General features: G+C 37.0%; 1 protein-coding gene across 1 annotated transcript; it reads right to left on the bottom strand.

The window, feature by feature from the left end:
* Nucleotides 1–13,519: 13,519 nt before the first annotated feature.
* memo1 (mediator of cell motility 1) lies at nt 13,520–25,254 on the bottom strand. Its single transcript, XM_079854662.1, has 9 exons — nt 24,880–25,254; nt 21,329–21,410; nt 21,178–21,246; nt 20,957–21,069; nt 20,201–20,312; nt 17,286–17,428; nt 16,182–16,258; nt 15,531–15,635; nt 13,520–15,266 (listed from the first exon to the last, which is right to left on the bottom strand). Exons 1-9 carry the CDS (start codon nt 24,938–24,940, stop codon nt 15,135–15,137), a joined length of 894 nt encoding a protein of 297 aa, XP_079710788.1. The 5' UTR covers nt 24,941–25,254; the 3' UTR covers nt 13,520–15,134.
* Nucleotides 25,255–26,012: the final 758 nt, after the last annotated feature.

The following is a 26,012-nucleotide window of genomic DNA, read 5'->3' as shown; positions in this document are numbered from 1 at the left end:
TGACCAGTTATTTCGTTAGTGCTGGGGGTCAGTTTTAAACAGCCCGACTGGTTGGCGCCTGGCCCTGATGACAAGATGGATGAGGATCATGAGGTCCTGAGCAAATCTTGAATTAATATTCTGTTTGAATTAATATTCTGGAAGAAGATTAGTTTGTGGTTGGTTCCTTCTCATTGTTGCTACAACTTGTTGTTGTTCCGATGAAATTGGCATGCAATGTCTTTGTCCAGGGTGCCATGATAGTCTATGAGAAAACTGGCGTATCTCAAAAAACTCAGCATGCGTCATCGGCACAATGCCCTGAAGGAGCCTGAGACGTTTCAAGCCAGCGTTTTTTACGGAAGTGACCTCCTTAGACTCCTGAATCCTTGCCGAGTCCAACGATACCAAACATGCCAGGTTTCGCCTTATGGTTTGTGTAACGGTGTCATTTAGTGCTTAAAAAACTTTCGATTATCTTCGAAACCGTTTGAGACAAAGTCCGTTTGAGACAAAACCACCAGAGGAAATTTGAAAACATAGGTCAATAGCTAAACAATAATGCCCAAATGTCAACATTATGATAGGAACTGACAAAAAAAAAATCCAATCAATGTCGCCTATGGATCATTTTTATGCTCTCATAAATATAAGTGTTTAAACTTCAAAACGAAATGAGATACAGTGGGGAGAATAAGTATTTGATACACTGCCGATTTTGCAGGTTATCCCACGTACAAAGCATGTAGAAGTCTGTAATTTTTATCATAGGTACTCTTCAACTGTGAGTGACGGAATCTAAAACAAAAATCCAGAAAATCGCATTGTATGATTTTTAGTAATAATTTGCATTTTATTGCATGACATAAGTATTTGATACATCAGAAAAGCAGAACTTAATTTTTGGTACAGAAACCTTTGTTTGCAATTACAGAGATCATACGTTTCCTGTAGTTCTTGACCAGGGGCCGAATTCACAAAGAATTTTAAGGCTAAAAGTAGCTCCTAACTGGTGAATTTAGGAGCAACTCCTAAAAATAATGGGCGTGTCACTCGTAACTTTAGGACTCCTAATTTTTTTGACTAAGAGTAATTCACGAAGCATTTTAGCCCTAAAAGTAGCACCTAAGCCTGGGACAGCTTAAAAGAAATCGAGAGGACTCCTAACTCACTAAGACCTATTCACAAACCGCTTTTTGTGGCATTTGACGTTGCGATGTTTTGAAATGCGTATGCGGAGGCTACAGGAGCTTCCAATCGCGAGGGAACAATTTTGCATTGTAGGCATAACTAGGGATGCAATAACGCCACCAACAACTACCAAAACTAGGCTACTCATTGCATGTAAACTAATTGTAACGTTTCATTGTGAATCAAATTAAAATGTTCTTCTCTTTGCAAACGTAGGCAGAGGCATATAGTGACAGATTAATTCAATAATGCTGCAAAGATATTGCATCAATCCATATGTTTCATTAGGCTACTATAGGCTATTTGTTTAGCCTTACTCTTTATTCATTTAGGCTATTTATTCAGTTATTCATCATCTTCCGTCCTTCGCACTACTTGTGTAGCGCACGCATTCTCAGACCTGTCACCTGTCACTCATCATCGTATGGGAGGTGTTTGGAATCATTCCCGCGTTACAATCATCAGCCAATCAAGGTGGTCACTTCAGTCAAGCTCGTGCATGAGTAATGACGTCATCCATAGCAACGAAGACTCACTCTTAGTTTAGGAGTTGTCATTTTTCTTTACTAAGAGTAGGTCTGAAAGGCGTTGTGAATAACTAGCTAAAATCTTTTAGTGCGATTTAGGAGTACTCCTAGTGGTAAGATAAAATGCTTTGTGAATACGGCCCCTGGTTTGCACACACTGCAGTAGGGATTTTGGCCCACTCCTCCATACAGACCTTCTCCAGATCCTTCAGGTTTCGGGGCTGTCGCTGGGCAATACGGACTTTCAGCTCCCTCCAAAGATTTTCTATTGGGTTCAGGGGCCGTATTCACAAAGCATTTTATCTTACCAGCGCCGTTTTATATGGGTTAAAAAAGATAGTCCAACCACAGAGAGTTCTGCAATAAGGTCACAGCCAATGACAACCAGCTGCACAAAGGCATCACACTTACTTGCCCATTTATGGTAATTTATGACAGATCTCTTCCGGTTCCGGCTGAAGGGATAGATTCCTTAAATATTTAATATTTAGGCTGTAAAATATTTATTTCTTCTAATTAAATGCTAAAACTCGCATGTTAAAATTTGTGAGGTTATACTGATGCATAAATATATTTGAAAGATATATATTTGATATATATGAAAATATATTTGTAATTCGTTTTCTAAACAATGTCTTAGGCCTACAGCAGGGGTAAAGTGCTTCTAACATTTACAGTGTATGATTAGGCATAATTTTAATCACATCTTTATTCCATTCTCCATGTAAATGTAACTAAAGCATAATGAATCCACCAAATTTTCACAACTTCCAATATTTAATGATATTTCAAACTGTTTGCTATATATTTGACTGCGCTGGATTAAACTGGGAAGGGTCATAGCACTTGCATATTGTTGTCCTAGTTTAACTGCTTCTATTGTTTTCATTCGTAAGTCGCTTTATAACCACGGTTTTGTGCATTTCTTAATGAGTTTGTCTTATATAAAAGCCCTTAAAGTGATGAAAAAGAAGAATGCAATAAATATTTTTTGCATTAAAGAAGAATATGATTTATTACAACAAAACAGCAAAAACACAAAAACCTAGCCCCTTTAACCTTTTAATCTTTTTTTGTTTATTACTATGATTATTTTAATTTTCTTGTTGTATTTGTATTTCTTTCATGCACCTGTTCTGTATATTCTAATGCAAAGATGTAATGATATTGCCATGCCATTTGTACATGACAAAAAAAAAAAAAAAAAAAAAACATATTAGATGTTACACAGGTTTTTAAAAACAATTTGTATTATTTATATAATTACTATATTACAACGTGGCTCATCAATAAAATATTGTCATTTTTAAAGACACTTGAAAATGGCCAATGAGAATGTTTCTCATAATTTTTTTATTTTTTTTATTCGGGGCTATATATACGATTGTCATGTTTCACAGGTATAACATATATAAAGTATCTCTGCAAAAATTTAATCTCTGGACATCTGTGCATCTCTCTGGACAGTTTCATCTCTGTGACCAAGCATCTCTGGACAATTTCATCTCTGCAACCAATACATTTACCTTACTTAATTCAAAAATACAATTTAATTATCAATTTAACTTAACATTAATTATTGTTCTTTCTCTTCATCCAGCATCTCAGTAAGTATATCCATCACCCGGTGTATTTTAATAATGTTTAATTATAATTAAATTGTTAAATTAAATTAATGTTTAATCCACTACGTTTGCTTATGATAAAACAATAAATAACATTATTTAAATATTGTGTGTTGCGTTCACTCACATGACCTTTTTATGTCTCTAATACAGATGGACATCTTTATTATAAAACTGCAAACGGATCAAACCGTCTGGTTGTCATGGATGAGAAACAGAAGGAACGAGTCCTTCGGGACTGCCATGACAACCCAGCTACAGGTGGGCATCAAGGGAGAACAAGGACATTTAATAAGATTGCAAGCGCATACTACTGGCAAGGCATCTTTTCGGACGTCACGAAGTGGATAAGACATTTGTAGACTCAAACTCCCGGCCCACGAGATGGTTTCATACAGCTCCTCAAGTGTGAATAATTTACTCATGGGTACGTTATGTAGAGGCCACCACATATTAAATTGAGGCCACAAGATCATATATTCTACTACATACGTGGGCGTTTCTTCAACTAGGGGCACTTTTAGGTTTGTGAAGTTGAATAAAAAAAACTTGTTCAAAAGTCACGTAACACAGTCTCATAAGTTTAAATAATTTGTCTAGTTTTATTGTCTGTAAGAGGACAAACTTAGATTACAAGAGAAATTGTTAATATTTAAAATTTTTTCCGACCTGCAATGAACAAATGTCATTTCCACCACATCTCTATATACAGCTGTTATTTAAAAACAGAATAACTTATGCCACTCAAGAATAGTCTAAGATCATTTTTGTAACTAGTTTTATCAGTTTTTCCACAATGTACAATAATTATACATTTGTCAATGAGATAAATTGACTGCCCTAAGGACCAAATGGTGAACTGTACACCTGTCACACTCTGAAATTTAATATTGGTTTGGGCAAGAGCTTATTAGAAAATAAATAACTTGAATGTTTATATTAAGTAGAGCATGATCTTGTAAATTGTGGATACATTTTTAATGTGTGATGAGAACTTTTTAAATGTTTTTAAAAAATGTGTGTGGTGATGGAAATGACGGTGGTGGAAATGACAATGAATTAACGTGAATGTAGAGAAACAGTAATATTTAGAGAAATATTTATTTGAAAAACTCTTAAACTCATCACACTCAGTAAACTCAATTCACAAAGTCAATCTACTCTTGCAATCCATATCAATTGTACTTTGTACTCATAAATGTAATTTCCACCACATGCTGTCATTTCCACCACAGAGGGCAGTGTGGTGGAAATGACATTTCTGTAGTTTTTTGTGAAAAAATGGAAGATAGCTTCACTGATCAGCTTTGAATTAATACTCAGCATTCCATGCATGCAAAATACTCTTATTTAACTTAAAAAATTTTACTTTTTAAAAACACCCTTGAAGGTACAGCATGTTTCCACCACATGCTGTCATTTCCACCACAGAGGGCAGTGTGGTGGAAATGACTGTGGTGGAAATGACATTTCTGTAGTTTTTTGTGAAAAAATGGAAGATAGCTTCACTGATAAGCTTTGAATTAATACTTAGCATTTCATGTATGTAAAATACTCTTATTTAACTTAAATTTTTTAACTTTTTAAAAACACCCTTGAAGGTACAGCATGTTTGGAAATGACGTAGAATAAATATATTAACTGATCAAGCAATATTTACCTTGATTTTTCTTATTTTGTTCTTGATGAAAATTTAAAATTGCCTCCATGTCCAACATGTGCTCTGATGTCTCTGAACATTTCCATAGAAATCACCTAAACAATCTTTCACACAAACTTTTTAAAGGGACATTACAGTGTTGTGGTGGAAATGACACCAATACTGTGCGACAGCTATATTTTGTATAAAAAGTCATATTGATGGTGGTCTCACATTAAATACTATAATGTATTTTAATTATTTTACTAGTGCTTAATTTAGGTATATTAATAGTTACCAGATAAGTCATACTTTTAAACTGTATTTTTATTGTTGAAGTTAAAAAGTCTGGGTGTGCGACAAGGATAAAACAGTGATTTTGACACCTATAAGGAGGTTCAAAAGTATAAAAATTCATAATAGAAAGGTAGTAAAAAGTTTTTAAGGAGGTTTTATTGTTAGTTTGAAAAAGAAAGAGGATTTTGTCCAAAATTGTATGTATTTTTAAAAATATGACCAAAGTACATAAAAGTCCCCATAGTCTAAGAATCACCCATTTATGACGTGGCCATGTGTTGTTAAGTCGTGTCCTCAAGATCCTATGTTGAGTTTGAGACCCCTGATGTAGTTGTACAAAGTAATGTGTTTCTGTTGTTTGCAATGTTACAAACACCTATTTTTTTTTTTATGTTTTAGATTGCCCATTGTCCACAGTGTCATCTTAATGATACTATTAAAACAGTGGCTCCAGTGTTGAACCCTATCAAGGTCACTAAAGCCTGGACTGGTTGAAAGTTTGTGAACCAAGTTACTATTATTTAGTTAAGAAGATTTTATTATTTCAATTTTTGGCTATATGTTATAATAATCTGCCATGCCTTGCATACCTTTTTGATAACTTGTATACCTTTTTGATAAGCTAAATGAGGACATATTTAAGGTCTTGGGTGTGAACCAGTGTGTCACGTCAGCTTACCACCCTCAGTCAAATGGACTGGATGAGAGGACTAATCAGACTATAAAGAGGGCATTGTCAAAGTACTGCACTGGCATGCAGAATGACTGGGACAAAAACCTGGAGGATGTGGTGCATGCCATCAACACCTCAAAGCAGGTGATTGGAACTGTTTAAAAAATAAATGATTATATGCAATTAATTATGTAAATGTAATTTGTTGAAACACTTTTTTAGGGCTCTACAAAGTATACACCATTCTTTTTGATGTTTAACCGGCATCCAATCATGCCAGAGGTTCTCAACACAAAGGTAGTATCTGAGGCAGATTGCTTTGTTGCAGAGAATCCGAATGTTGTCATGGACACACGGATTGCAGAGGTGACTGCACTAATAATTAGTGACTGCAGTAATAATTACAATTATTTCAGGTATAAAACCTATTCAGTCTTTTTATTATTGTTTTCATAAGGTGCTGGATTCCTTTGAAAAAGCACAGGGGAGGCAAAAGGTGGAGTACAAGTCCCGGAAAAGAAAAAAATGTGAAATCATTTCACATCCACGAAGGAGACTAGGTACTCAAAGCAAACAAAAGAAAAGAGGGACGCAAAGGAGGACGTGCGTTAACCTGCGGCGTGACATTAACCTGGATGGTGAGAAAGGCAGTAAATGACTGTAGATGGTTCACTTTTTATCTTAGAAGTAAATGTTATGCCAAATTTAAAATATTACATATACAACCTTTTTCAGTGAATATTCATGATGACCATGATTACTGCCTGAAGACAGACATGGCAGGAGGTGATGCATCACGCACAGGTATGCTTTATTTGATTTTGATATTAGAGTTAAATTTGTGCATTTCTTATTTATATGCAAAAATGTAAAATAAGTAACTTTGGCAAAGATTTGTGACTGATCCAAACTTTATCCAGCACATGGTGGAACTGCTTTACAGGTGCACACATTCATTATCTGGTTGCGATCCTTCACTAACAAGAAACGTGGATGACAGTCACATTGTTTGTTTTGTAAAGGTCTTGGATGGTTTGCTGAATCATATTCGAGTGTATGACCCCATTGGCAACAACAAGTCAATTTCTGAGATGCACCTGGCTATACTATGGTATTTTGTGCATTGTAAATGACAGAGACGTCAGTGACTGATAAATTGGGGTTTTGCTTTCGTTTCGAGTTCTTACAAAACGAGCCAATGGCAAAACAATGCCATGGGTCTGCGGAATTTGCATAGCGCAACTCTGCCCCACCGCGTGGGTATAAAAAGAGCAGCGTGGCAATCTCGCATTATGTTATGCTGAGGAGCCGAGACTGAACTAGCGGTACAGCGTTTGTGACAGGGGGGCGTAACGTCTAAGTTCCCTCCTCAGGGAACGAGGGTTACATACGTAACCGAGACATTCCCTTTTGTTCAGTCACTCCGAGCTATGTCAGTGACTGACGAATGGGGGTCCCAATTCAATCACGCCACAGCGGCTGTCTACCAGTGCCCTGTGCAAGTCTGAGCTCCCTGTCGTGAGACTAGCACGGACGAAGGGCTAGGCTTAACGCAGGAATACCAAGGTACACTGGGTGGCATATCCCAGGTGGAACAGGAAACACAGCACCTACCCGTAGGGAGGACTTAGAATACACATATGACCCGAGAGCGGGATGCAAATGGAAGCTCAGAGGTATCCAGCCCGCAGGGTGGAATGTTTCAACCTCGAAGTGGCAAGAGGTCTTGCCGAGGGAAAACACGTGCTCGGTGGAGACTTACCGTGGAAATACACGTGGGGGTTGCCCAGCGGGGAACCATGCACATCGAGCACCTAGCGAATCACGAGGGCTGACCCAACCGGGCATGCACTCTGGTGACGGCATCGACAGTGCAGGAGGAACTCAGGGTCTAAGGAGAACTCATCTGAGTGAAATAGCGCACATATCCAGTCTGTGGAGTGGAATGGCACAGCAAGCGATGACACCGAGTAGGTCCTACTTACTGGCTAATGGAAGCGAGTACATGAGAGGACACTGGCTCTACCCGGAGATTATAGAATCTTGCGAAAGTGTTGGGTGTCGCCCAGCCTGCAGCTCTACAGATGTCTGTTAGCGAGGCGTCATGCGCTAAAGCCCAGGAGGAAGCCACACTCCGGGTGGAGTGTGCCTTCACCCCTAGGGAGCATGGACGACCCTGCTTCTGGTAAGCCAAGACAATGGTATCCACTATCCAGTGAGACAACCTTTGCTTGGAGAGAGCCTTTCCCTTCATCTTCCCACCAAACCAGACAAAGAGCTGGTCTGAGGTCCTGAAACACTGTGTTCTGTCTACGTAAGCACGGAGGGCGCGTACTGGACAGAGCAATGCTAAGGCTGGGTCTGCCTCCTCCGAGGGCAGCGCTTGCAGGTTCACCACCTGATTCCTGAAAACGAGCTAACTCCGCCTGCTGCGTTGTGCCTTCAAGTTTGCCCATCTTGGTAAAAACAGTGAGTGATGTTACATAGCACAACAGACTTTGTAAGTATACAAATGCACATTACAGCATGTTTGTATGTTTTGCAGGTCACGACCCCACCATGCCAAGGGGAAATGATGACGAGGTTCAGTTTGCCCATCTAAGTAAAAACAGTGAGTGATGTTACATAGCACAACAGACTTTGCAAGTGTACAAATGCACGTGTTACAGCATGTTTGTGTTCCTCAGCCAGTGTTTTGCAGGTCACGACCCCACCATGCCAAGGGTAAATGATGACAGGGTTCACCGAGCTAACTAATTTAATTAAAAAATGAACAGTGCACATTAAGCAGCTTAATTTTGTTTAATGTTGACTTACAAAAACATATTTACCTGCTCAGCAAAAATGAAAATGAAGACAATAAAAATCAGACCAGATTCACCCAATTAACTTAGAACAAATTCTTAATTTTGTTTTTGAGAGCATGATGTAAGCTGGAGATCAACACTGAAGTCATTTCTGGAGGAGAAACTTGCGGTCACCACAGCTGACACCTGTGTCCAAACTAATTCTCAACAACATTCTCCTTACCCTAATGCGTTCAGCGCGACCTGAAACGGCTCAGGAGATTTGATATGTCGACACTGCTAAACAGCTGGGAATTAGTGGGAACCACCGTAACCTCACAAATCCTATTTCAAAGAAGGGTCAGAGAAAATGGGAAAAAAATATTTGAATTTGAACTCTAAACCAGTGCAAAAAGTGAAAACCACAATTATGTGAGCTGTGAAGGTACAGGTGAATGACATTGCATAACACACCAGACTATATAGATGTTTGCCTTTAAAGCATTTACTTCCTAATCCTGAAAAAATATATTTTTTTAAAGTAATCCTTATAAATATCTTTTTACAGAAAATAAAAACTTGCTGCTGTGTTTGCCATAATAATTCAGTCAAAATACAGTGAAAATGTAAACATACAGAACAACCTGTACATTTACAGTTTAAAACTTAAAAAATGGTTTAAAATACATTTTAAACCAATAAATCCAATAGCAATTTGCTAAATTAAATAAAATATCCAATTTGCTAAATTAGCAAAGCCATGTTGCTACTCAAATCTGTTTTGTACTTTTATCCTGACATCCACCATAATAACACTGGTGTGGTAAAGTGAAAGACACGTGATGAATCATATAATCACAAATAAATCACAAATAGCTTTTTCACCAAGCTGAGGTAAATACTAATAAATAGAAAGTGTCATGCACACAAATGCTAAACACCATCATGGTAACACACGACAATACAATAATTCATTTAAAAACATAGGATATACCATAAAACCCTAATGTACATAACTGAAAACAAGAAACTAAGAAGAAACATAATTAATAAAATTGAACACCAAAAATGTGAAGTGCCACACAAGGACTTCTGAGAATGTATATTAAAAATAAATATATATTTTTTGGGAACTTACTTTTAACCAATTAACAGGTTTTTACTCTGTTTTTTTTAACTCTTTTTTACAGTGTATCTTTACCCATAACTACCACCATGTTAAAGACATCTTTCATGCTAGTTTGCCAACAATTTATAGCCCCAGAAAAGTTGGGATATTTGTAAAATACAGTAAAATCATGAATCTGTGATTTGTTAATTCTCTTGAACCTTTACTTAACTGATAAAAGTACAAAACATATTTCCAATGTATTTTGTAAATATAAACAAATTTTTAATTTGATGGCTGCAACACACTCCAAAAAAGTTGGGACAGATGCATGAAGTGAAAAGATTACAGAATATCCAAGGTAAATTCTTTTGAAACAGTCCAATTAGCAGGTGAATAGGTGAGGGTATATCGTGATTGGCTATAAAAGGAGAATCTTAGTCTTTGCGAGCAAAGATGGGTCATGGCTCACCACATTGTGCCAATTTACATGAGCGAATTGTCAAACATTTCTCAAAGCAAGACTGCAAAGTATTTAGGTACTGCATCTAACATAATAAAATAAATCTCAGTCCGTGTAGGGAAAGGCAAGAAACCTCTGTTTAATGTGTGTGACCTTTGAGCCCTCAGATGTCATTGCATGAGATCAATCATTGTTGCGCAAGGAGAAAGCTTTACATCAATTCTCTGCAGAGATGCTGCTGAGTTCTCTGGGTCCGAGCTCATCTCAGACGATCCAAAACACAGCAGAAATGTTTGCTGTGCTCAGATGAGTCCACATTTCAGCTTGTTTTTGGGAAAAACAGACATTGAGTCCCAAAGATGAAAAGACTTTCATCAGCGACAAAATCAAACATCTGTAATGGTATGGGGTGCATCAGTGCAATCGGCATCTGTGACGTCCATGTGTGGAGGTACCATTGATGTGGAGGCATATATTGGGATTGTACAGAAACATCAAGATTGCATCAAGATGACATCTTTTCTGGGAAGCAAGACAATGCCAGGCCTCATTCTGCACATGCTAATGGTTTCTCAGACACTCTACACTGTACAGTGGATGTGCCTGACTGGCTGCCTGAAGGCGCTATCTGTCTCTTATTGAAAATGTATGACCCATCATGAAAAGGTCCACGGACTGTTGAGCAGCTGTCTTGTATCTGGCAAGATAGAGCAAATATTCCACTGGCAAAACTGAAACAAATAGTATCCTCAATTCCCAAACTGTCCCAACTTTTTGTAGTGTGTTGCAGCCATCAACATCAAAATTTGTTTATATTTACAAAATACAGTTCAGTTGGTCAGTGAAAACTTTGAACATATTTTCTTTGTACTTTTGTCTGTGACAAAGAATTGTAAGGGTGGAATTCCTGCAGTGGTTCAAGCTGCAAGAACTGCCGAATGACTAAAGAAACGTTATTAGCAAGATGGTAGAAAACTGCACATTTCTTGTCTATACCACCCACTGCCACTTATACCAATGACGGAAATAAGCGCAGTTACAATAGCTTAATATTTGTGGGAGAGCGTTGCTATAGATAGTGAGGATATTGTATTGCAATATGTAGCACTTCAAAGTCAATACCAAATCAAAACTAGTTAGCACATTAGTTGTAATTGAAAATGTTTAATGACAAAATATGGTTATGGTTACACTTAAAATAGTTACAAAATAAATGTATGAAATGATGATAACTTATATTATTAATTGTACCCAGCATATGTGAAAAATGTTACCTGAGAGAGAGAGAAAGAGAGAGAGAGAGAGAGAGAGAGAGAGCGCCCCAAGAAAGGGACCCAGAGAAGAAGAGAGCCAGAGCATCAAAGAGACAGCGCAACAGTTTCAATCTTGTTTTATCCTTTCCTTGACCATGTGACCAAAACCCAAATGTGAGACATTCAAACTGACCAATCAAATAATTACACTTCCACCACTGTACTAAAGGTGTAACAAATCATTGACCCCCAAAATACAAACATTTGGTCTGCAGGCCTTGATCACTATCAGCCCTTCTGTGCCTTAGGAACTCCAAATGGTCATTGTGGTAGAAAGAGGGGGTAGAAAAACAGTCAAGCAAATATCTTTGTTCATTTAAAATATCTTGGATTATTTTCAATTCTACAGAATTAACACATCACAGGCAGATTCAGATTGTTTTAATTTCCTCAGTTCCTGCATCAGTCAAAATCTCCTTGACTAAGAACCTGGGATTGTTTAATGGTATTAAACAATATCTTAGCAGACAAAATCTATCTAAAGAAAAAATAAAATAAACAGGAAGTTCTCGTCCCACAGGAATTTAGCTGCATGGCACACAAAATGAAAAGTTAAACTTGTCTGCCATGCAGATGCACTATACTGCGTGTGCTCTTCCCATTTAAAATAAATCCACAATAATGTGACGATCACATGAGGCTGGCTTGCAAGGCAGGTCTGTTTTCAATATAAAAGTTAGTCTGCAAAAGCAATTAAGGAAAAGGTTTTTCATGCGAATCCACTTTTATTAATTTAAAGCTTGACACTACCATACAAATATTAAAAACTTTTGAATCGACAATACTGTAGAAACTGTAATAATGTATGTAGCCTAATAATGTCATTTATTCCTGATTGCAAAGCTGAACTTTCAGCATCGTTACTCCAGTCTTCAGTGTCACATGATCCTTCAGAAATCATTCTAATATACTGATTTGCTGCATTATATTTTGGTGGAAACTTGTGTTTTTCTTGAAACTAAATATCTTTCTTAATTTTATAAATGTATTTACTTTAGATCAATTTAGTATGTCCTTGATGAATAAAAGTATAAATTTCTTAAAAAAATAAAATTCGTACCTACTCCACACTTTTGAACAGCAGTTTGTCATTATGTTCTGCAAGTGTCAAGAGTAGTTAAACATGGTTACATTTAGAGGTGTTGCAAATAAAATAAAAAAAACGAATGCAAAATTCAAATGGTAGCAGATGTACTGTTCACATGCACATAATGACTGTGAAACATGTTAAGGATTGCTTTACTGCCCAAAAATCCTTTAATTATTTCACTTACTTCAGAGTAGAATGTGGTTTAAACTCACACACCCAAGATTCTGCTAACTTTCGATTAGAAAGGAAAGACAGAGAGACTACATCTTGGGAGAGAAGCACATAACTCATGTTAGAATATATGTGACACTGGACCACAAAACCAGTCAATTTTTTGAAATTGAGATGTATGCATCACAGGAAAGCTGAATACATAAGATTTCCATTGATTTATGGTTTGTTAGGATATGATTTGAAAATCTGGAATCTGAGGATGCAAACAAATCTAAACTTTGAGAAAATCACCTTTAAAGTTGTCCATTTATGTTCACGATTGTGCTGCATCCACTCACAAAAATAAATGTTTTATATATTTACGGTAGGAAATTTACAAAATATCTTCATGGAACATGATCTTTACTTAATATCCTAATGATTTTTGGCATAAAAGAAAAATCGATCATTTTGACCCATACAATGTATTGTTGGCTATTGCCACAAATATACCCGTGCTACTTGTGACTGGCTTTGTGGTCCAGGGTCACATATGGCATCTTAAATGAATCTTGCCCAGCTCTCACTTCAATAACAAACTGCTCGTAAACATGTCACAAACACCAAAAGGAATCACAAACACTAAGACGAGTAAAAGAAACACCACAGCATAGTAACTTTTGTCATTACACTTTATTGTTTCTTTGCAACATCAGCCATGACCCTTGTCATTTCTGGCGAGAATTCTGTAATGCTTAAATGTAACCTGAGATTCAAAAATGACTCCGCTAAGGAGCACTTTGATTCATTTTTGACATAGATTTGACAACGTGTGAACTGTTATTTTCTCCACAATAATAGTTAGAATAATAATAAACGGCACTAACATAAAAAATTTGAACAGTACAAGAACAGGTGTTGTGATGGGTGAAGCTAATGATTCTCTTCCCATACTTTAAAAACAGTGAAAACTGATTTAATAGACAGATTAAACCAAGTACAGGTGAAGGACAAAAAAAAAAAAAAAAAATCATGTTTAACACTGACCCAAGGCACATCTGTATGGTATGACATGCTTTGTCTGTTTTCTGTTTTGAGGATCCGGTTTGAGACATTCAAACCTTGGTGGGGATGTACACGAGCCTTGCGGTTTTCCTTCCGATGGTTACCCAGGAAAAATCTTGCTGCATTGTGCTCTTTGGGAGGCCTGGAGTAGACGCGTTAAAGAGGAAAGCAAGACAAAATGCCTACGCCGTTCAGAAAATTCCCTTCTGGCAGTTCCTTGTACGGGTGTGCATCACTAACTACTAGTCAGCTGTTAAACATGGCTGCTAACTTGCATGAGAAAATAAAACTGTTTAAGAATAACCCCAAAAATAGCATTTAAAAGCTTCAGGGTTGATGGGAAAGCATGGCTACTTTGAGGCAGTCTGAAACTGAACCATTAATAAATCAAACATGTACTGCACTTCTGTATACTTCATATACTACTAAATGTTTCCACACAGTTTGAGATTATATATCAAACACAGTAACTAGAAAACTAAATAATGGTAAATCACAAAGGAAAAATAAACAGAACAAAATATAAGAATCAGAAAAAAAAGACTTTAATTTGACTACAATAAAGATTAAATGAAAGAAAAACTTTTTTTTTTTTTGGTATAACCAGTACAGTGGAGGGTTAGTGGGTATTGTGTAGCCCTTTAAAAACTACAACAGGACCAATGCAATTCTCAGGGTGTACATGGGCATGTTGCAGTCTGTCAACTTCCTTTTTCAAATTATTTATCTTTAGGTGAGATATGTCATTTATCAGACTTGCAAAAAGAGTGAAATGTCGATGGTTTTATTTCTTTTACTTTATTTCAACTTTAAGTGTGTCTTGCTTTTAAATTACACAAGGGCTCGTTGGATACCTAAAGTCCTCGGAAGGTCAAAAGCCGATTCTGCCTCATTAAGACCCCCAACAAACAACAACAACAAAACCAACCAAACATCTGACCTTGCAACACCCAAAAAAACTGCGGCTGAACTTCAAGCTATAGCATCATCCGGGTTGCCTCACGTGGAAAACAGGGTACAGGGAAAGCTGTAGGTAGAGGAGGTTAGTATCTAACGTTACATCTGGATTCGGGATGTGTGTGTGAGGATTCCCATCTGGGACAAGCTTTGCATGTCCTTCCTATAAGAAGAGGTGGGAAGGGATGGGGATAGGTGGTCAGGAACAGGACGGGTGGGAAGGGATGGGGTCTTCTAGGAGGCTCCGTGGCTCCTTGGAGAGTTCACCTCAATGAACGATGAGAGCTCCAGCAGCGTAACTCACTGAGCTGTCGGACCAGCTTCGGCACTGGCTCGACTGCGCATAGTTTAGGAAAGAGAAGTTCATGTCTATGCCATTCTTTTTCAGTTCCGCCACGGCCTGGTGGAGTGAGGAGAATCATTGGAGAGTTAACGGTAATCTTAAAAGCTTCATGATGAAAGACTAGAAAGCTGACAAGACATTAGTTGGAGGGGAAAAAGACATTAATAAAAGCTCTGCGACTGTTAAGTGCTAGACTAATTACCATGCTTACGGACTAGCCATTATTCACGTTATTTTGCTTCTGCTTTATTGAGTCATCAATGGTTTGCTAAATAAAATGTCCTGGGGGAAATTCATATGAATCATTCATTAGGTACTTACATTAAGAAGAACGCCGATGGGATGGCGACCACAAATAGTATTATGATATTTCTTCAAATAATTGCTAAAGGAGATGGGGTCCAATTGTTCTATAATTCCCATTCCCTAAAAAAAGAAATAAATATGGATATATTTTACTGACATCATTCTTAATACTGCGATTAATAATGTGTTTTTGTTTTTGTTTTTTTGCATTAGACATTTGCTGTCATTTAATTGTACAACACAAAATCATGATAGAAAATATTCAACTTTCAAAGAGCAAGATGGATTTTCAGTAACAGTAATTAATGGATATTTCCTCAAAGGAGCTCCAGATCAAACGAGATCTTTGAATAGGACATGAGCCTACCGAGGCAAAAGTACTTTGCCCAGTTGGTAGGCCTTGAAATGAGGTTTGGGTTGCTAAGAACATCTGCTATTTGACACACTGTCATGGGTGGAAAGTATTAAAGTCAGTCTTTGAATCACAGACTTCCATGCCAAAGTAACCATAACAAAGACTCAGTAGCTTGGAGAACAATTTTCTGGAACCAGCAATACGATTAGCACATTGTGTATCCCAACGCAGAATGGGTCACTTGCATGTAAACCTCATATGTCAGACATTAAGTGAGGTACCAGAAGGAAAGGGCATAGAAATTGGTTTACCATTTTGTCAAGGTGCTCGATAGATCTGTAGATCTCCCCTTGACTTTCATCGTAGTAGGTGTAACGGAAACGTTGACCTGCAGAATAGACGAAAAGAGTTCAAATGAATCATTTAACCAAAGGAGGCACCAAAAAAATCTCCATCTGGAATATTTGTACGAATTCCTACCTATGTAGAGCATTTCAAAACACTTAAGTTACAAGGTTTATTTCCGTTTGGATGCTGCCAAGTCTATGTAGGAAGCAGGCAGCTTGTGTTTCTGGCAAGTCCAGCACATTGACGGAGAATGAGAGTCTGTGCTCCCGAGATGAGGTGAGTGAGAAATGAAAGCATGCATATTTCCTCAACAGATTACATACTGCTTTCGTTATCATTAATTTGAGCGACACTTGATTTAGGGCGGTTTGCTGTACCAAACTAATATCATGACTTCACTCTCCACTTTTATGATTATTGGAATATATATATATATATATATATATATATATATATATATATATATATACATACATTTTTAAATTAATAAATACACAAATGCACATGTGTTACTGTTACATGCATGTTGCATACAACAAAATTGGTGTGTTTTTCACAAACAATATTGGGTCACACTTTAGATTAGGGTCTAATTCTCACTATTAACTACATATTAACTATGACTTTTGCCTCAAACTCCTAATTAATGCTTATTAATAATTAGGAAGATAGTTGTTGAGTTTAGGTATTGTGTAGGATTAAGGAATGTAGAATCTGGTCATGGAGGATAAGGCATTAATGTGCTTTATAAGTAATAATAAACAGCCAATATCCTAGTAATATGCATGCTAATAACCAACTAGTTAATAGTGAGAATTGGACCCTAAACTGAAGTTTACCAAAAATTGGTACACGCAAACGAGAACTACCAAAGTCAGTTGAATAATCAATAACAGATCCAATGCGCTGACCTGTGCCAGAACTAAATGACTAGTCGGTGCAAACCCTAGTAGATTTACAGCTGAAAAGATGTCAGCAGCACATCTCATTTCAACTAACAGGAAATTCTTCATAGATTACTGACTGTAATTTATTGACGTTTTTTGACAGTGTGAGTGGACACAAACCCCAGTGGCAAAAGTCAGAGGAGATGATGAAGAGATTGGAGGGGTCAGCCAGGTATTTGCTTAGCAGCTTGCCATATTCCTGCTCTTTAGATTCACTCAGAGCTCCCACCAGCACAGGAACGATGCTGAATTCATCTTTATGGCTGTTTATGAGAAACAAAGCACAGCAGATAATCATTTGTCCCATTTGTCAAGTCCCAGATGGAGATTTGACATTTGCATGTTTATTAAAATTCATTTTTCATTCATTTATTTAGCATCACTCATTAAAACAGTGGCCATGCCAAATAAATAGCTCTGCAAAGGTTTTCAGTACCCCAAATTTCTAAGGTGAGAGTATAATGTGGAGGATTTTTTTTTTACATATTACAGTTGCTCAGCAACTAATTGCGCTGCTTACCCAAATGTCTAATCAAACTAATTGAGGGGATGTTAACGTTCCTATGCCCACATACTGTCATGTTTTAATGGCATAACAGAAGTGGTTGGTGGCTTCTGCATTAATAATTTTTTTTTTAAAAAACACATTTTAAAAAATAACAGAACATCCATCACTGCAAACTAATTAGGAGGCACAGCACTAGGTAAACAGATCCTGACAACATAATTAGTGGATCTGGCAGAGATGAATGAGCATTAGAGTGGGACTATGGGTCAATAATGCTGCTCATGGCTTCTGCATAGAGATGAGGTGAAACTTTGATAGATTCTTGCCAATGTAAAAACCAGGTACACTGAGGAAACCACAGAAAACTATATCAAATATCACGCATTTGCTAGAACGCAACATTGACACAATGTTAAAAAGCAAAGGGTGAGACTTGTGTAGTTTTATAAAAACGATGATGATGTTAAATATGTTAATATGTCCAGTACCACTAATATTCTTGGTTCCTTCAAAGAAATCACTTACATTTTAGATTTTTATCCAGACAAAAGTTATGGTAACACTTTAGTTTAGGGTCCAATTGTCACTATGCTTATTATCATGCATATTATTAGGATATTGGCTGTTTATTAGTACTTATAAATCACATATTAATGCCTTATTCTGCATGACCATATTCTACATCTCTTAATCCTACCCAATACCTAAACTCAACAACTACCTTACTAACTATTAATAAGCAGTAATTAGGAGTTTATTGAGGCAAAAGGTTTAGTTAATAGTGAGTATTGGACCCTAATCTAAAATGTGACCCAAGTTATATACACTACTAAAAAGTGTAAAGCGTTCATGACACGAGAAATCACATATTCTTTGATCGTTTGACATATAAGACGAGGTCTTTGTACCATTAAAGCATCCTGCAGGTTTTTTATAATTTAAAACATCATCCTCATTATAAAAAAAAATTTATTTATGTAATCAAGCTCCAAAGACGATATACATTTGCATATGACTGCCTCTATAGCAAGACAACAGTGAATAGTTATAAATCATCGCATCATAGGTCCCGCCCACTGGCTGGCATTCAGTCACTTAAAATCAGCATGAAATGGAAGTTGCGATAGTCTTTTCTTGCCTATTGTTAGGTATATCTGAGTGAAACAACTTCTGGAAAAAATGTAGGGTAAACAAGAAATATGTATATGTATATGTGTGTGTATATATATATATATATATAATATATATATATGAAACGAATCTGATGTATTCAAGGGATAGTTCATGTTGTTCCAAGCCTATATGACTGACTGTCTTCAGTGGAAAACAAAAGAAGATATTTTGAAAAATGTTTCAACTGCTTTTATCCATATAATTAAAGGGGTCATATAATGGTACTTTTGCAAGTTGATTGTACTGAAATGTGTGTTGGCAGTGCCTGTACACAACCATCATAAAATGATAAAAATCCATCCAGTGTTTTTTTTTTTAAATCTCCTTATGTTTTCCCGTCTCAAATCAAGCCGTTCGACTGTGTGACGTCACAGTGTCGGACGCCCCTCCCGCGATTGTTGATTGACAGCAGCGTTTCAACACAGACCCGCCCTCGCTCGTGAGCGAGCTGTCTGTCATCATAGTCCGCGCATCATTGTTGATTGTTGAGCACTGTCTATGAGCAGAATGGCGTCTAAGCGATTGTGGTGTTCTGTTCTTGGGTGTAATAAGGAACACAGCAGTCATTTTGATGTTCCTAAATCCAAACCGTTGAAGTGGTTGAGTTTTGTTATTGAAGGGAATATTCCCCACGATCAACGTCAATGCTTTCATGTTTGCGCGAATCATTTCACACACCAGACTGCTTTACAAATGAGGGTCAGTATAAAGCTGGTTTTGCTAAGAAGCTGCTCCTGAAAAAAGGATCTGTACCAACTATTCGTGTTCCTGCTGCACCTCCAGAAGAAATATTTATATTAATCTTTGCAAATCACTTGCACGCTTCACGATGAATGCGGCTGTTTACACTCAGGGTACATTACGGCATGTTTTCTATGTACAACGTTCCCAATATAATTCATAATCCCAAGTTTATAATGAACAACGCGTTATGGTTATTGTGTTATTGTGTTACAAACGGTGCACGCACAGAACAGAGGGGCGGGGTGAGCAAAGCTCATTATCATTTAAAGACACATGCACTTAAACGACGTGCTGAAAACAGAGCTGTTTTTGACTAGGTAAAATGAGTGTTTCTTACAATACTAATGAGAATTTTTAATTAAAGTATATTACAAACTTTTAATTTAGACCCTAAAGAATCATATTAGCTTGTACAAAAATGGCATTATATGACCCCTTTAAAGTCAATAGGTTTCAAAACAACACATTGAAACACCAGTGACTGTGTTCCACAGAAGAAAGAAATGCATACAGGTGTCATCAGGGTGACTAAATGATGACAGAATTTTCTGTTTTGGATGAACTGTTCCTTTAACGGTCCAGATGAAGATGTTCACTGTCAGGTCATTACCTCTCCATGGCTTTAGCGGTATAAGGCAGGTGCATCTCAATGCTGTGTTCATCTTCGTCTGTCTGCAGACTCATCCTCTCAAACATGCCTGTTTTCCACAGATCAGCGTAAACTGCGTGAGAGAGAAACGGGGGGATTTAAAGCCCTTGTGTTTTCACTTATAGGCTTTCATTGACGAGTTTCAAACAGAACAGGTACTTTATGATAATTACACAAACCCTCATTAAAATGAACACCAGGAAATAAAAAGATTATCCCTCATATTTCTATGTTGCACATTCGTCATGGTTATAGTCAAAGACAACAGCTAGAAAACTATTGCGTAATAACAAATATGCCCCTGGTTTCACAGACAGGGCTTAAGACTAGTCCTAGACTAAAATGTAAGTCTGAGCTGTTTCCACTGAAATAAACTTGCACTGACTGATCTTAAAAATATATCAGTGCCTTTTTAGTTTTAAGATGCACATCGGTAATGTTTTTTTCTAAGCATGTTTATAAAAATTACTTAAATGTCCTAATTGATCTATGGTCTAATCCTGGCTTAGTCTAAGCCCTGTCTGTGAAACCGGGCCATAGTCATTTACAAGTTGAAAATGTTGCAATCACTTCTGCAAAGCTCAGTTTGAGAGCAAATGAGCCAGAAGTAAAAACAATCTGGGTGAACACCTTTCTGTGCATTCTTATTCAATCCGTATTTAATCCTCCCAAGGTTTCTGTTTTGAGACTGGTCAGGGAGGAAATGAGATTCCTTACCCTTCTGGTCGATCCTCAGGTCATACAGTGGCGTTCTGTAGACCTCGGCGGGGGAGAGGGCACAGCGAGACAGCGGCACATGGTGAGAGGGGCCGAGAATGAACACCCTCCGACTGATGAATAAGAGAGTGCTGCGGTTACCTCTCTCCCCACGGCAAACTCAACATTACGGCTACTTCCAGAGAATTTAAAGAAGCTCTGATGACAGGAGGGACACTTACGTGATTGAGGGGTCCACCTGCTTGTAGGCGTGAGCAGCACACGCGCCGCAGTAGGTGTAGCCGGCGTGCCTGCAAAAGACAGTTGTTTAGGACTAAAAACACAACGGAAACTGAAGCAAAAAAGATGTCTGTCTGGTTTGACTCCACATACGGTGCTATTATGGCTCTAGCTGGACCCACTGTAGATTGTGCTTGAGATAACCAGCCCTCGAGTTGTGCGTTAAGCTGGGATCCTAAACGCAAAGATAGAAGGAAACCTTATTAGCAAATATGAGAGATACAGACATAATTTGGCAGCTTGGATAACTCAGCAAGGATGTAGTTTGTACGGTACCATTCTCACTATGTAGAAATATTTTTATTCAATCAACAGAAGTATTACAAGTCTCCCTTTACAATCTACAACATAAAATGTAAGGGTGAAACCCACAAAATCTGTCAAGACAATGTTCAAGATCTTGTAGAACTTAGCACCTTATTAGCTGGGAGAGCACGGTGAGTGCTTTCATTGGACCACAATATTTCAAGGCATTAAGAAAATTAAGCCTATTTAGGAAAATCGTGATTTTTTTTATGCATTGTATTCATGACAAATATTGTGTAGAATAAGTGATCATGTAGAAATAAAAAGAATAAATAAAAACAGCAGTATAAAAATCCGCTTGATTGTCATTAAGCATATTTTCATCCCTAATTTCCATTGGCGTAATACAAAAAAAATTATAATAATACAATTACTGCAATGCAGTAAAAAATGTACATTATTTAATATTCATTCATCATAGTATCACCTCAGTACCACGACATGCTAAACAATTTTATAATAAAGCATTCACCTGTGGATTCCTCCTCTACTTCAATCATTCAAACAAAAATGAATCAATAGCTAAAATTGCTGTCCTGAATGTTGATTTCAGCAATATTTCAGTCTCAGACAGTGCCATTGTCCCAATTCTAATGAAATTCTTATCAGAGTCTGACAGGACAAGATAACAGTTATGAGAACCAGTGAACAGATGAACTTCAGCTGATTCTGTGAAAGGCATAGCAACAATACAACCAAATTGGTCAAATTTTAACAGTTGTTGTTAATCAAATCTCTAAACTGTAATGAATCATACTATTATCACAAATAATATTCCCAAGAGCATCTGAATCTTGATGAATGAGCAAATGTATTCATTTTAGTGTTGGACCGATATGGATTTTAATAGCTGATTAGGACACTAATATCTACAGTGCTATTTTAATATAATACAGTGTAATGATTTAGGTACATTTTAGGTAATATAATCTGACTACTTTTCGATTACTTTTGACCTAACTCGTTTAACACATTGAACTGAATAGGATAATATTGTACCATATTGTTATAAAAATACAAAGAGACGGAAATATATTCTTTATCATTTTATATTTTTTATCAACATAAAGTGCATTAAACATTATGTCAGGTTTTATAAATCATAAAAAATGTCAAATTAAAATCATTTAAAATTAATGAAAATTACAATAAAAAGGTGTTTGAAAGACAAATGCCTTCCAAAGACATAGTAATACATGGTGTTAAATGACTTACTGAGTGATAATTCATATAATAATTAATGTTTTCATCGGGAGTTCGATATGCAATGTTACAATGTAGAGAAAACTCCTTAAAAGTGAAATGATTTCTGTAAATCCAGCAGTCAAATGCTTTGTGACCTTTCAATTTGCCATGTCTGTGTGTGTAATTTCACAAAACTAGGAGACTTTTTAAATGTATATAAGCGATATGCTTTATTTATATATATATATATTACATATATAAAATTTAAAACATGAAATAAGAATTAGGGAGAATCACTAAATTATGAATGATTTACTGCCATTATGTGAAAATGTAATCAATATTTTAAAAAAAAGCAACTGTAGGCTGATTGTGAGTATTTTAAAATGTTATATAATTAATTTCAAGTACTTTTTCCAAGTACTATTTTTGAAATCTAATTGTGTAACCTAGATTAAATGTAATCAGTTACTACCCAGCACAGAGAGACAGAGAGAGAGAGAGAGAGACAGACAGAGAGAGAGAGAGAGAGAGAGAGAGAGAGAGAGAGAGAGAGAGAGAGAGAGAGAGAGAGAGAGAGAGAGAGAGAGAGAGAGAGAGAGAGAGAGAGATTCATTCATTGACAACATTGTCTGTACATTCTGAAACTGTCACCTTCCTGTTATTGGCCAGTCAGGCACAGTTATGATCTAAAATCTGTAACTGAAGACATAATAATCTAAGGATGTTTATAGTCTTGTGTGCCACAGTAACCTCTGTATGTGGGAAACCATCAACAAAACATAAGGACCCACTAGACTGTTTTAAATAAATTACATTAGATATTATTTGCTGGAAATAGACCTTCTAGAATACACATGCAAAAGACTATTGTGGTTTTTTACAAAACAAGATCTCTAAATATGTTGGCAGCTTGCAGAACACAGGTCATAATGTAAAGGCCAGCAGACTGATTTCTGTACAGTATAAATATATGTGATCTAGTGTGTGTGTGTGTGTGTGTGTGTGTGTGTGTGGCACTGGGCTTTTGTCATGCATCCTTTGTTACTGCATGAGAGAGAGAAAAAACACCATCGGCCATCTAAAGACTTTCATGTGCTGACTGTGCTCACTGTATTTGCTGGAATGGAACTGGACAACTAAATGCTGACCGATATACCAATAAACAGTATTACTTGACATCAGTATTAATGAAACATAGGGTTTGATTTTCCATAAAAACATAGCTGTCATGTACAGCTGTTTATATGAACTTCATCAAATAGCTTTAGCCGTTAGCAGAGTCAATCCAGTCGTCTTCTGAATTGCGGCAGTTTATCTATCTGGATTTACTGATCCGGCAAAGTAGGGCTGGGTAAAGTTAGTGTGGATGCTATATTAATCTGTGGTGTTAGTTCGTGTAGTTGGTGTGTATTAGAGGAGATTCACACACACACAAACACACACACACACCGGCTATAGGCTAACCCGCTAACTGCTGGCCTGTTTTTGTTCTCAGCTGCTGATATACACAGAAGCTACACACAATAGAGACACAAAAATACACAACAACAACAGGCAAATATGAGAGAAACACAAGAGTCTGGTCGATTTAAATATTGGCCCATGAATTTAAATGCAAGTGGTTTTAGTTTACTCCCTGAAAAGCAAAAATAATTATTCAAAATGATATCTAACATATAAACTAATTCATGAAATGGCCATTTAAATGCTAAGGCAAAGTAAATGCCGCACTTTTGTTTATAGAATTAGAATAATTGGGATGCAGAATTGTATAGCATATTTTAACTAAATTAAGCTGACATGTTTTAGTTTGCATTTAAAACAAAGCCAGTTCGTTTTTTAAAAGGATGTCAGCTCAGGGAAAAAAGGAAAAAGGTATAAATGTAAAGAAACGCGCTCTGTGGTCATTAAACAATTTTAATCTCGGCTATTTAATAATTCCCAGCTGATCGCACAGGCTGTGTCAGAAAACGTGGTGAGCTGCCTATGTAGGCAGCATTTTTACTATCATATGAGCGTGCTGAACATCCCAGTTATGCTGTCTAGGTAGGCAGCTCACCAGGTTTTGAGACACCGCCAGACACACACACACATTGGTGTTAAGCAGGACACCGGACCTCAGGCCCGGGCCGCTGTCTCTCTGGCTCTACCTGAGGCCGTGTACCAGCTGCCGGCGTGGCTCGCTTCTCTGCACACCATCCGGTTCGACATCTTGGTGCCCGCGCCGCCTATCTTGGTCCAATAAAACCTCGTCGGTGGGGGGAGAATGAACTAAAAACACTAGGAAAATATGCTAGCCCAAAAAGTATCTGCCTGTGCTGAAGCTGCGTGCCCAAAGAAGGAGTAACTTGAACTCAATCTTGATATAAATGTGGTACATATGAGTGACAATACGCAAAAATATATAAAGAGGTTGATAGTCTAGCTGTGAAGAACAAAGATCCAACCAGTTCATCCGCTCGCTGCCAAGTTTGTCTATGTTATCCGGATGGGCTGGTTTGGCCCATGTCGGCTTCCGTTCCGTCAGAAAAACTGGGCGGGGAGAGTTGATTGACTGACTAAAGCAATAGACTGATTGGTCGATGGCGATTAAAGGCGTGTCCAAGAGGATGCATATGTAGATAACGCTTTGAGTATTGGATAGCTCAGTGTGCTCGGCTGAGACTCATTGGCGGAAGACCTATGTGGGCGTGGACTCGCAGACGTTTTATTGCTAAAAACACCATTCAGCATTTGTAACGTTCAAATAGGATTAAATACATTTTGTGCTGAAGAAATGTGCTTTTGTTTTTTTTTCGTGAAAGAAGAGTCATAGAATATGTCATTTGTTTTATGGTTGTCAAATTGTACAAAAAAATTGGAAAAATGTAATATCTCTTTTAAATAACTTTATGAAAGACGGCGTTTGTTATTGTGAATATGATGATACAAGTATTGACAACATGCTAAAATGTATAATTTTTTATTCACAAATGTGGACTGTCTAAATTTATCCCATTTTATAAATGTTTTTGCAGTGAGTTTAGATTAAGATATAGAAATACAATAACCTAACCAGCCAAATTCCATATTTTATATATTATTTTTACAAAAAAATAGCCTGTCAATCTTTTACGTTTTCTTACTATTCATGTTTTCTTTTTGCTTTCATTTATTATTTTATAATTGTTCATTGTAACTTAATTTCAATGTGCATTGACTTGACTGACTGACTGACTGACTGACTGCAGTTTACCACCAGAGGGCATTATTGCATAGAAGATTAATTCCCTGTCTTTTTAAA

The sequence above is a fragment of the Squalius cephalus genome (genome assembly GCF_949319135.1).
Source record: "Squalius cephalus genome assembly, chromosome: 21".
NCBI lineage: Eukaryota > Metazoa > Chordata > Actinopteri > Cypriniformes > Leuciscidae > Squalius > Squalius cephalus.
This window is presented reverse-complemented; position numbering and strand designations above follow the sequence as displayed.